At 34.5% G+C, this 13,920-nt stretch overlaps 1 protein-coding gene across 1 annotated transcript; it reads left to right on the top strand.

The window, feature by feature from the left end:
- Nucleotides 1-9,931: 9,931 nt before the first annotated feature.
- Nucleotides 9,932-11,810, top strand: LOC105780705 (kirola). The gene is made up of 2 exons (XM_012605184.2): nucleotides 9,932-10,206; nucleotides 11,319-11,810. The coding sequence occupies exons 1-2, from the start codon at nucleotides 10,014-10,016 to the stop codon at nucleotides 11,582-11,584; spliced, it is 459 nt and encodes a 152-aa protein (XP_012460638.1). The 5' UTR covers nucleotides 9,932-10,013; the 3' UTR covers nucleotides 11,585-11,810.
- Nucleotides 11,811-13,920: the final 2,110 nt, after the last annotated feature.

Below are 13,920 nucleotides of genomic sequence, written 5' to 3'. Positions count from 1 at the left end.
TAGAATAGCTACACAAACAACCAACGCGTATATCAGTAGTAGCCTTGCTCTTGAGCTTAGAGACACATCGTAGCACATTGATGAAAGTGCTGAATGAAACTTATGTAGCTGACGATATCTTTGTGAACAAGCTAGACCACCTGGTTAAAAATATAAATGCAAACAATTTCATCTTTCTGAATGATGATGAAATACCCCAAAGGGGCATGGGATCCACGAAAGCCCTACATATCACTACCCGCTGCAAAGGATATACGTTGCCAGGGGTGTTAATCGACAATGGATCTGCGCTAAACATCTTTCCTCTATCCAAACTAAATAGATCTCTAGTGGACAGCTCTCATATGAAGACATGCCAAAACATAGTAAGAGCATTCAATGGTACAAAAAGGAGGGTAATGGGAAGCATTGAAATACCTCTTTTAATTGGCTCAAACACATATGAGGTAGACTTTTTAGTGATGGATATCAAGCCCTCTTATAATTTCTTGTTGGGTAGACATTGGATTCACTCAGCTAGGCAGTGCCGTCGTCACTACACCAAAAATTGAAGTTGGTAACGGAGGTCGACTGGTGATAATAAACGCTGAAGAGGATATCATTGCATCTGTAACTAGTGACGCACCATACATAGGAGCGGATAAAGAGGCAATAGAATGTTCCTTTCAATCACTGGAATTTGTTAATGCAACTTTCATTGTCGAAGGAAACAAGATCCCTGTACCAATAATATCAAAAACCACGAGGATGGGCCTGCAGTTGACTGTTGGAAAAGGAGCCTTACCTGGAAAAGGACTCAAAAAATATTTACAATGGAAAGTCAAGGCACCAATGCTTATGGACAAATGAGACCACTTTGGTTTAGGATACAAGCCAAATACCAGGCAAAAGAAAAGGGAGCTAGAGAAAAAGTAAAAAAGAAAAGAGCGTGACTGAGTGGTAAAGAAGTCAAGTGGGAACCAATCACCTTTCCCCATATATCCAAAACGTTTATGTCAGGAGAAATCATTTATCCTAAACGAAGAATGGCAGAAAAAGAAAGCTTAGAAGGAACGTTGGGAAACTTGAGCATCAATGCTATATCCGAAGAAGGAATTGGGGAAAACTTGTCAAACATTCTTCCTTCTATCCTAGGAAGTGTTATAAACAATTGGACTGCGGAAGAGATCCCTATAATTTTTGGAACTAATTTAGAGTAATGTTCAAAACACACTTCTTGCTTTAAGCCTCAGAGTAATAAGAACTATTTTGTGAAAAAGGCATATATCCATTATTTTTATTTCAATAAAATGCATCTTTGTGTCTCATTTCGGCATATATTCTTTTATTCTTTTCATTTCATTCATACTCATACCACACAGATAATTATTCTTAGATTCATTTTTTCTTTGGGACTTCCTTCGTTCTTATAACAGGTCTCCAGATATCAATGATATGAGCGACGCTGCTACTGACTCAGAATCTCCTTTTGAGCAAGATATATGTCTAAAAGAACCTCAGGACTTTGAAGATGATCAAGATTGTAACCTATCTCTTGATTTGTTAAGGATGGTAGAACAAGAGGAAAAATAGATTCTACCTCACAGAGAGTTAGTAGAAATCGTGAGCTTAGGATACGAACAAGAAAAGAAAGAGGTGAAGATCGGAGCTTGCATCACCATAAAGACAAAGAGAGACCTCGTTGAGTTACTCCAAGAATTCAAAGATGTCTTCGCATATTCATATCAAAATATGTCTAGTCTAAGTACTGATATTGTGGTGCACCGACTCCCCATAAAGGAAGAGTGCAAGTCAGTTCAACAAAAACTCCGAAGGATGAGGCCCAATGTCTTGCTAAAAATAAAATAATGGGTCAAGAAGAAATTTGACGTTGGTTTCCTATATGTGGTTAAATACTCGGAGTGGGTAGCCAATATAGTCCATGTCCATAAGAAAGATGGAAAGTACGAATGTGTGTAGACTACAGGGATTTAAACAAAGCCAGCCCAAAGGACAATTTCCCATTGCCTCCCATCAACACCTTAGTGGACAACAAGGCAGATTATTCACTATTCTCCTTCATGGATGGCTTCTCCGGATACAACCAGATTAATATGCATCCTGAAGATGAGGAAAAAACCACATTTGTAACCGTGTGGGGAATATTTTGCTATAAAGTGATGGTTTTAGATTGAAAAATACGGGAGTAACGTATCAAAGATCCATGTTAACTTTGTTTCATGATATGATACACAAAGAAATAAAAGTTTATGTCACCGATATGATTGCGAAATCCTGAACAGAAAAAGAGCATATACAAGTCTTGAGGAAACTGTTCTTGAGGTTGAGAAAATTCCAGCTAAAGCTCAATCTAGCAAAATGTACCTTCGGAGCTAGGTCAGAAAAATTACTAGGATTCGTAGTCGACGAAAAGGGGATCAAAATTGATCCGGATAAAGTCAAAGCTATACAGGAGTTGCCTCCGTCGCGCACTCAAAAAGAAGTCTGAGGTTTCCTAGGAAGACTAAATTACATCACAAATGCGACCCCATATTTCGTCTCCATAAGAAACACAATCCAGGTGTATGGGATGAGGAGTGCCAGAAAACTTTCGATAAGGTTAAACATTACATGTTCAATGCCCCAATGTTGATGCCACCTAGCCCAGATAAGCTGTTGATATTGTACTTGGCAGTATTTGGAAATTCTATAAGATGCGTGCTTGGCCAACACGATGAGTCAAGAAGGAAAGAAAGAGCAATATACTACCTTAGTAAGAAATTCACTGAATGTAAGATAAGATATTCGCTAATTGAGAAGTTGTGTTGCACCTTGATCTGGAGAACCCGGAGACTAAGACAGTATATGATGTACCACACAACTTGGCTAATCTCATAAATGGACCCTCTAAAGTACATGATGGAATAGACTGCTCTGAATGGAAGAATGGTCCAATGGTAAATTCTGCTTTTCGGATTTGATACAATCTGTGTGAACCAGAAAGTAGTAAAAGGGAGTGCAATAGCAGATTTTCTAACCAGTAGAGCTTTGGAAGATTATGAGCCTTTCAACTTCGATTTCCCTATTGAAAATCTGATGTATGTTGCAACCACTGAAGAAGATGCTCAAGAAGGACATTCTTGGAAACTAAATTTTGAAGGAGCTTCAAACGCTATGGGTAACGAAATCCGGGCAGTCTTGGTATCCCAAAATAGAGATCATTATCCCTTTACTAGTAAATTGGATTTTGATTGCACAAACAATATGGAAGAATACGAAGCATGCATAATGGGTATCCGTGAAGCCATAGAACGCAAGATTAAGGTACTGGCGGTATATGGGGATTCTGCACTAGTAATCTATCAACTCAAAGGTGAATAGGAGACAAGAGATCCCAAGTTGATTGAGTATAGAAGGCTAGTCTTGCAGTTAATTAAAAAGTTTGATGACATCACCTTCTGCTACCTTTCGCGAGATGAAAATCAGATGGTTGATGCCCTAGCTACTTCAGCTTTCATGGTCAAAATGAACAAACAAGAGGATGTAAAATCGATCTAGATGAGTATTTATGAGGCTCCGGCTCATTGTTACAACATCAAGGAACAAGAAAAGGATGATCATCCTTAGTACCATGATATACTATAATATGTAAAGAACCGTGAATACCCGGAGTAGACAATCGAGAATGATAAAAGGATGCTAAGAAGACTAGCCAGTGACTATGTCTTAGATGGGGAGATCCTGTATAAAAGAAGAAAAGATCAAGTGCTACTAAGATGTGTGGACTTCGTTGAGGCCAAAAAGATTTTGGCAGAAGTCTATGAGGGCATTTGTAGAATGCATGCTAATGGTTTTACAATGGCCAGGCAAATCATGAGATTCTGATATTATTGGTCCACTATGGAATGGGGTTGTATCAATTATTCCAAAAGATGTCATAAGTGTCAAATTTATGGAGACAAAATTCATGTACCTCCTTCACCTCTTCATGTTATGACTTCTCCATGGTCTTTCTCTATGTAGGGCATGGGTGACATTAGGTCGATCTCGCCAAAAGCTTCTAATGGGCATCAATTCATCTTCATAGTTATTGATTATTTCACCAAGTGGGTAGAGGCCACTTCTTACGTCAATGTCACGAAGTCGGCAGTGAGCAAATTCTTGAAGAAAGAGATCATATGTTGGTATAGGATGCCAGAAAATATCATATCTGACAATACATTAAACTTGAACAATAGCACGATAACGGAGGTCTGTAGTTAATTCAAGATCAAACACCACAACTTGTCACCATATCGTCCAAAAATGAATGGTGCAGTGGAGGCGGCTAATAAGAACATTAATAAGACTATGGGGAAAATGACTGAGACTTATAAAGATTGGCATGAGAAGTTACCATTTGCCCTTTATACTTATTGAACATCTGTCAGGACCTCCACCGGGGCAACGCCTTTCTTATTGGTTTATAGAATAGAGGCGGTTTTGCCCATTGAAGTCAAGATTCGCTCTTCGAGTTTTGTCAGAGTTGAAGTTAGATGAAGCAGGATAGATCCAATCTTGATGTGATCAGCTGAACTTGATTGAAGAGAAGAGGCTGAAAACTATCCGTCAAGGTCAGATGTACCAAAAATGAATGATGCAACCTTATGAAAAAAAGGTTCGCCCTAGAGAATTCCATGAGGGGGACCTGGTATTGAAAAAATTCTTTCCTATACAAAAAGACTTCAGAGGAAAGTGGATGTCAAACTGGGAAGGACCTTATGTGGTAAAGAAAGCCTTTTCTAGGGGAACTCGAATTTTGACCGAGATGGATGACAAGAACCTGCCTAATCCTGTGAATTCAAACTCAATTAAGAAATATTTCACCTAAAAAAAAGAAAGATGTCAAGGCAAAAACTCACAAAAGGGTGTCTTGAGACCAAAAGGGTTTTGAGTTGAAAACCCAGGAAATGGCAACTCAAATTTTGATCAAATATGGGGCATGTGGTAGTCTTTTCCTCTCAGAAATAACAATAAGGAGAAAATTTACATCTTGGGGCATCAATAAAGTACTCTAGATCTCCTAGACACATATCAAGCTCAAAATGGTCCTCAAGAAGTTTTGTGCAGAGAAGCTCATGCTGCGATATTTGGGCCACCTATTTTTATCTTACTCATTTTTTTATTTTAGCAACGTTTGCTATTTTTGATTAATCTATTCATTTCAAGCTCTGCTCCCAATAAATTTCAATCTTGTCTATTGTTACGATCTTTTTCAAACACTTTTCATTGAAATAATGATTAATGGACAAATAATATTCAAGTAAAAGGATTTCTACATATTGCTCTAAAAGGTTTTCTAAATAGTACAAGGACCTGAAACAGGACCACTATTCAGAACTAACCAAATCTAAGAGTTGGAAATGTTTTGGAACGAATAGTTTAAATTGTGATTATTTCTTTGGGTTTTCTGTCAAAGATACTAGCTGAACAAGAAGGCAAGGTAATGCGTCAGTGATAGAACCTTGATGAACAATGAGCAATTTCAACCTAACCATTAAAAGGGGATCATTCTTAAAAAAATGAGATTTTGCATTCATGCAAATATCATTTATACACATCCAGTTAGGAGTATTTGATTCATTCTGATCACAACATCCTAATCGCTTGGCATAAATATAGGCCCGTGAAATAAATTCTACAGGTCTTGTTCCTGAGAGATCGGTGTAGCAGATCAGTAAAACCACATATCCTATACCCCTAAAGTTGCAGTGGGACGGATTGAAGTTATCGTGGTGAATTTTATCTCCATGAAAGTTGCAGTGGAGTAGATTAAAGCCAAAAATCTTGTCTTCCTAAAGTTGCAGTGGAGCAGATTGAAGATAGCAAATCTTATCTCTCTAAAGTTACAGTAGAGAAAATTAAAGCTACAAACCTTATCCCCCTAAAGTTGCAATAGAGCAGATTAAAAATATTAAATCTTATCTCCCTGAAGCTCTAGTGGAGTAGATTGAAGTTACAAAACTTATCTCCCTGAAGTTGCAGTGGAGCGGATTGAAGTTACAAATCTCATCTCCCTAAAGTTGCAGTGGAATAGATTGAAAATACGAGTCTCATCTCCCTAAAGTTGCAGTGGAGCAGATTAAAGCTACAAGTCTAATCTCCCTGAAGTTACAGTGGAGTAGATTGAAGCAACAAATCCTATACCTCTAAAGTTGTAGTGGGTTAGAATGAAGCTACTTGAAAATGAGAAGCACCAAAGAAGTCGAGATTCGGCAAGACCAGACAAAATTGGCCCTTTTTTAAAGTCTTTGCTCCATTCCCGTTACACAACAATAAGAAAAAAGGGGTAGCTGTAAGGGCCCAATTCTATCTGGGCCTAAACAAACAAAACCAAACCAAATAAAAAATAAAAAAACAGTCCATTTACAAATGTCATGCCCAAGTTTAAAACCCACTACCCAAATTACAAACCCTAACCCAATTCTGTCCGGGCCCAAACTATCAGTGGCCCAAAAGAACTTTTCCAAACAAAAACCCTAATACCTAGCTAGCGCCGCACCACACGTCAGCGCCGCACCCTAGCCTCTGCCACCGTCAACCACCACCTGCAAGGACAGAAACCAAACACACAACAGAGACAAATAGTAGCGAGAATAGTAAAAAAATAGAAAAAAATAATATTGAAATTCGGCTATAAAAAAGCCTGAAAATAGATTGTAAATGACCTTTTTAAAAAAAAGAGAGAGAAATATAGACAAAGCAATCAAAAAATTTAACACAAAATTTCAAAAGGTGATTTTTCTTTTATTTATTTTCTTTTTATATAAAAACATAAAATAAAAAGGAAAAAGTTAAAAAACGAACCTGACGGTTCGCATTCAGCCACTGTGAACGGCCGAGGTCGTTACCTCCGATGAAAGGTGACCTAGAACCTGAAAGGTTCTTCCCATTTTTTCGTTATTTTTGGCGGGTTTTTGGAAACCCTGACCCAGATCTGGTCTCTAGGGTTGAAATGCCCAAGATGCGGGTCTTTTGGGTTTTTCAACCACTGGGTACGGCAAAGCCCTTCACTGGCGACCGATGGCCGTCGTGGGAATTCGCCAACGCTAGTGGTCGGACTCTAGAAAACTGAGAGAGAAAAAAAAGTTTCTAAGTATTTTAAAAAAAAACAGATACAAAATTATTTTTAAAACTATTTTTTTACTTTTATATCCCATTAAAATGGCGTCGTTTTGGGCTTATCTCTCAGACGCCAAAATGACGTCGTTTTAACACGACCCAATTGCTAACCCGACCCGAGCCATGCAGGATCCGTGTGTTTTTTACATGAGGGCTAATTGTTCCATGGGTCCTTCCGCTTTTGCTGTTGGTTTCAATTAGGTCTTATTTTATTCTTTTTATCTTTTTGATTTGACCACTTAATTCTATTTTATTTTTATTTTGGTCCTTGGGCCATTTATGGGAAATAAACACCCAAAACGGTGTCATTTTGAAGCCGCCCTGAAGACCCGACCCAATCTATCCTAGGATCTGCGTGTTTCCGAGGTAATTGTTTATTTATGACCCTGGCCCTTCCGCTTTTGGATCATTTTTCAATCTGGTCCTAATTTCGTTTTTTTTCCTTTTAGATTGTACCACTTAATTTTATTCCATTTTCAATTTAGTCCCTCGATTTGTCAAAGGAGCGGTACGTTTAGTAGGGTTTGGGATATTTTCCTAGTTAGTCCCTCCTCCTTTTTGCGCATTTCACCTTGTTCCTTTATTTTATTTTATTATTTATTTTATTATGACTTATAGTTGCAATTTTATTTAAATTTTGATTCAATCCCTTATTTATTTAATCTTGGCCTTTCATGAAATTATTTTATTATTATTTACTTATTTATTATTGTAGTTTCAACCTTTCATGCATTTTTACTATTATTTACTTATTTATTTATTATTGCCTTACTTTTATTTTAAAATTTATGTTGTTCATATTTGTACATTTTCGCTCATTATTCATATTTGTACATTTTTGCTCATTATTTATTTATATTTTTACATATTCTCATATTATTTATATTTGCATTCGTTATTAAGCATCTTTCATTTTATTTTTTATTATTATGATGTGATTATTAATATTAATATTATTATAATTATGTTATTCTTATAGTACTCCTTTATTTACTTATTATTTACCTTTCTACCCACATAGCCATTTTAAATTATTCCATTATCACTATATCAAACATTAGGTTTAAACATTTATCCATTTGTATATTCTACCCACATAAGATAAATACACATATTTTTAAATATTACATTTGTTATTACTTAAAAAAAAAAGAGAAATTTTTAAAATTAAAGCAATGTTCCGCATTTGGAGATTCGAGAAGTCGTACCCTAATTTACGGGGTTCGACTTTCTCTTTGAACCTAGATAACTGAACATCCCTTTTAAAATTAAAATACATGAGATTTAATTAAATAATCGAATAATGAGCAAGCTTGTTTTTGAGGATTCGAGATGTCGTGTCCTAACTTACGGGATGTTACCCTTTTATTTACCTCGAGATAAGAAGGCCTTTTACACCTGTTTTAATTTACTTAAGTGATTTTAATTAAAAATATCATTATGCAAGGTGGAATCGGGTTTAAATTCTCTTCAAATTTTCAATTTTCAGCACTAAGATATCAATTAATCAACTAGGTACCAATTTTGGGCGTCACGAGAGTGCTAATCCTTCCTCGTGTGTAACCGACTCCCGAACCCATTTCCTAGATTTTATAGACCAAAAATCATTGTTTTAGTAAATTAAACCTATTATTAAAATGGTCAAATCACGAGGTGATCCGATCACACCTCATAAAAAGGATTGGTGGCGACTCTCATTTTCGTTTTCAAAATATAAGTCGATTTTAAAAAAAAAAGGTTTCGACATGTCTCGTTCTTAAATAAAAATTAAAATAAATTATATGAATGAATTATCATAATAAAAAAAGCAATTAAATATTTTATAGTAGTTGATTAAGCTTTAGTTTAGTTAGCATTGTTGTAATCGCAATAATAAATAGGTCGTGAGTTCAAATGCGTTTATGAAATCACATGCTTTGTGCATGTGTCTTATTGTTAATGTTTATGATGATAATTAATGCAAGTACCTTTGCTTCGTGAATGAAAGCACATGTTTTTTTTTTTTTTGTAATATGATAATTTTGTGATAAAACATAAACAAATAAATAAAAATAAACACTAAATTTGAAATGTGAGACGATTTTAAATGTTAAAGTCCAAGCTGGACTCTATTTTAAATCAACCTAATCTTTTCGTCTTTTTGTTTTTGAGAAATTTTGTCCATTTGTTTTAAAACTTACTGTTTTTATCTTAGCTCTCCTAAATATCAAATAAACCTTTAAGCTTGAAAGAATGATCGAATTAGATCTTTATATCACCATGTTGGAATAAGTTTCCCTATGGTTTAGTCATCCACTCATTTCCTATATCAATGTTTCTTTCAAATTTGAAGCTTTTAATAGAAAGTTAACAATTAATCGTGCCTCTAAAATATAAATTTTTTCGAAGCTTTTAACGGATCGTTAACTTATGGCACAATGATTAACGTATAATTTGATGTGAAAAATGTTAATAATTTTTTTTTTAAATCGCATTTCATAGACAATTTGATCTGACTCATAAACATCTCTAATCCGAATAAGAATCTCATGGTTTCCACTCTCTCAGTATACACTAGAATTAAAAGAAAACAAATATTGAAGTTCCTTTGGGAAAAGCTGAAAGGAATAATAAAAGGATAAAAAGCTAAGGCCATGCCATTGTTCTCCAATGTTCATCGAATCATCATCATCATCATATCAGTTGTTGATGCAGGAGCATCAAACCCTGACTTTATTTTACTTATTTTAATATCCAAATTTGGTTGTTTTATCACTTGGTAGAGGCAAACCAGTCCTCTATATAAGGCAGTCCCTCTATGCACAACAGTCATCGCCATCAACCCCAAGTTTGATTTAAGTTAGTGAGTTTCTTAGTTTCCCTAGAAGTTAAGCATGGCTCAAATTAAGAGGATGGAGTGCCAACTCGAGATCAAGTCCTCAGCTGATAAGTTCTTTGATGCCTACAAGACCAAAGCCCAGCTTATGCCAAAAATGGCCAATCAAGTCGTTAGAGATGTAAAACTTGTTGAGGGTAGTGGTTGGGATTCCGAGGGTTCGGTTAGACAATGGTATTTTGTTGCCGCAGGTAAGCTTATCAACACAAATATGTAAAACTATGGTTATCAAGATCGGACTAATTAGATTAGGAATTAATTGACGTACCGATCTAGAGGTAAGCTTTAGATCGGTTGACCTGCAGTTCAATTGATTTTTAATATTTTTTCTATTTTTTATAATTTTTTAATAATTTATTTAATTGAATTGTTCGGACCGAAAAATCGATTACTTTAACAATTTGACTATTGATCCAATTATAAAAACCTTCAACAAAACCCCTTTCCATCTCATTATTAAATATTTATGTTAGTCTCTCTTTTCTTTTCTTTTATTTTTTGATATTTTTCAGAATCTGATAGTCATTTCAAACCTCAACTAAAATTCAGATTCGAGTTGGGTAAGACCCTTAAATGAGGTGCAAAACTCTCTTAGTGCAGTTTTCCCTATCCATGAGACTTGGACCTGAAACCTTATTTAAGAGGTGTTTGATTCCTTACTGCTCAAACCAAACAAGTTGGTTATGTTAGCTATATGGATTAATTAACATATTATATTTTAAAAATACCATTAGTTGTTTAACCAAATTAGTTTTTTTATTTGGAGCTAAATTGCAAAGGAAAGAAAATCAATTTTCAAATAGTAAATATTAACTCTATTAAAATTTATACTTACTTGATTTTTTTACTAGTACAACTCTAAAATTGACCCATTTAATAGTAGAATAACCAATTTGAACCAACCATTATAATAGAGGATCTGGCAAGTACTTTCACTTTTTTTTAAGGTAAGCTATAGTAGAAGTTACCCTATTATAAGTGTTTTTTTTTCTTTTTAGGTCACGCAACTATAAAATGTTACAAAATAGTCATACAATTATGGGTTTTTTTCTTTTTTTGTCACGTAACTATGAAAAGTTACAAAATGATCATTTAACTATTCAATTTTTTTTTTTATCACCAGCCAGATAACGTAAAGATGGAAACATCCAAAAATCTAAGATAATTAGGTGACCAAGAAAGACAATTAAATACTCGAGTGACATTTTTGTACCTTTTCATAATTGAGCAATTAAAAAAAACCATAATTGAGTGAGTATTAATGTATATTTTTAATTAATGCTAATGTTAATCACTCTTACAGGTAAGCTTGAGACTTGTAAGGAAATGATGGAAAAGGTGAATGATAAAGACAGGACTATTGTTTACAAATTGGTGGAAGGTGAAATCATGAAAGCTTTCAAAAGCTGGAACTCCATCCTCAACGTGATGCCGATGGGGGAGGGAAGTTTGGTGAAATGGACTATGGAATTTGAAAAGCAAAATGATGATGTCCCTGATCCTGTCAAGTACGGCGAGTTTTTAACTACCTGGGCTAAGAATGTCGATACTTACCTTCTTAATGTCTAATTAAATAATTAAGGAAACTACATATATGAATAATTTGATCATATGTCTCGTTCTTAAATAAATTATACAAATAATCATAATAAACATGCATTTAAATATTTTATAATAGCTGATTAAGCATTAACTTAGTTGGCATCGTTTGCTGAGTTCAAACGTACTTATGAAAGCACAAGTATGTATGTTAACCTTTGCTTTGTGTATGAAAGTACATGCTTCTCTTATGTTATATGATAATTTCGTGGTAAACACAAAAATAAATAAAAATGTGCTCTCTTTTTTCACAATATAAAAATTAAGTTTTGTTTCTATTATTTTTTACAGAAATTACTATTATTAATGTTTCGATTTTTAAATTTTATATAATTTAATTTTAGATGTTAATGGTTGTTTTAAGGTTGCTTCTCATATTTTCTTTTAAGGAAAATAATATTTTACTAAAAATAAACTGTTCAAGAAAAAAACAAAGAATAAACGCCCAGAAACCTTTAACGGGTCGTTAATTGATGGCACAATGATTAACACAGTGCTTGACGTGAATTTTTTTTTTAAATCGCACCTCAACACAATCTGACATGACACATAAACATCTCTAATCCGAATAAGATTCCCATAGTTTTCCATCCTCTCATTCAAATTATAGTATACACTAGAATTAAAAGAAAACAAACATTGAAGTTCCTTCGGGAAAAGGTGAAAGGAACAATAAAAGGATAAAAAGCTGAGGCCATTGTTCTCCGATTTTCATCGAGTCATCATCATCATGTCACTTGTTGATGCAGCGGCATCAAACCAGACCTCTATATAAGGCAATCTCGCTAAGCACAACAATCACCACCACCGACCCCAAGTTTGATTTAAGTTAGTGGGTTTCTTCTTAGTTTCCTAGAAGTTAAGCATGGACCAAATTAAGAGGATGGAGTGTCAAGTCCAGATAAAGTCCTCAGCTGATAAGTTCTTTGATGCCTACAAGACCAAAGCTCAGCTTATGCCAAAAATGGCTGATCAAGCCGTTAGAGATGTAAAACTTCTTAAGGGTAGTGATTGGAATTCCGAGGGTTCAGTTAGAAAATGATATATGATTGCCGGAGGTAAGCTTATCAACACAAATATGTAAAACCATGGCTATCAGGATCGGACTGGACCAATCGTTCGAACTAATTAGATTAGGAATTAACTAGCGTACCAATCTAGAGATAGGATTTAGATCGATTGACCTCGTTTTTTATTTTTTTATTTTTTTAATGATTTATTTAATTGAATGTTCAGATCAACGAATTGATTATTTTAACATTTCGATTACTGGTCCAATTATGAAAACCTTGTATAAAACCCCTTTCCATCATATTATTAAATATTTATGGCATAATGTTTGAATATGTTAAATTGTATATCTCTGAATTTGCATGTTTCCGTTTTGTTTTGTTTGTGTATGAACATATGATGTTTGAATATGTTAAATTTTATATCTCTAAATTTGCTAGATTACCATGCATGTGACATTATTTGATTTGCGTTTGTTGAATTTGTGACATATTTGTTCTGCGAAGCATGGAATTTCATGGATTTTGATTTCTATTTTTGTACAAACTCATGTATTTGCATGTCATGTCACATTGCATGGGGCTGAGATAATATCGTAAGGAGGAAGCTCTGGCAATTTAATGATCTGCACTATCTAGTGGTTTAACCACATTTCTGTTCTGGCAGCTTGACTACATTTATGGTGGCTCGACCACAGATATCTGTTATGGCAGCTTAGCTGCAATATAGTGGCTTCACCACATATATCTGATCTAGCAATTTAACTAAAATTCTAGTGGCATTGTCCATAGTTATTTATTGGTGTGTTGGATGGATGAGTTTTGGGGAACTCTAATTTAGTGTGTAGCAAAGTTGGGTAGGAAGTTTTCTGAAAAATCTGCATTTTGTTTTTTGAAAATATTGCATTCACGTAATCATGCATGCACGATTTTTCCATGCAAGTTTGTTGAAATTCTCTGCAATGTTGATTGGTATTTATGTTATTTGTGTTTTTGTTTGGGTTTAGTTACACACTGAGCTTGTTAGCTCACTCTTCTGTATTGATCTTTTCAAGTAATCAGCTAATTTAGGATCGGACAGCATACGGGAGCTCAAATTGGTTTTCACATAAAATGGTTTGTTTTGGTTAATAAATTGATTTTCAAAAATTTTGGCTTTTGGATTAATCTCTTGGATTTAATGTTGGTTTTGGGTTTTTGTTACTTAGTTAAACTTATTTTGCATGATATATGTTATTCAGCAATCAATGCTAGGCTTCAAAATTAAACAAACTAAGATTTTTCCACTCCAAAAGT

Source organism: Gossypium raimondii, chromosome 4, assembly GCF_025698545.1.
Source record: "Gossypium raimondii isolate GPD5lz chromosome 4, ASM2569854v1, whole genome shotgun sequence".
Classification (NCBI taxonomy): domain Eukaryota; kingdom Viridiplantae; phylum Streptophyta; class Magnoliopsida; order Malvales; family Malvaceae; genus Gossypium; species Gossypium raimondii.
Note: the sequence above shows the minus strand (reverse complement) of the source record. Positions and strands in the feature narration are given on the sequence as shown.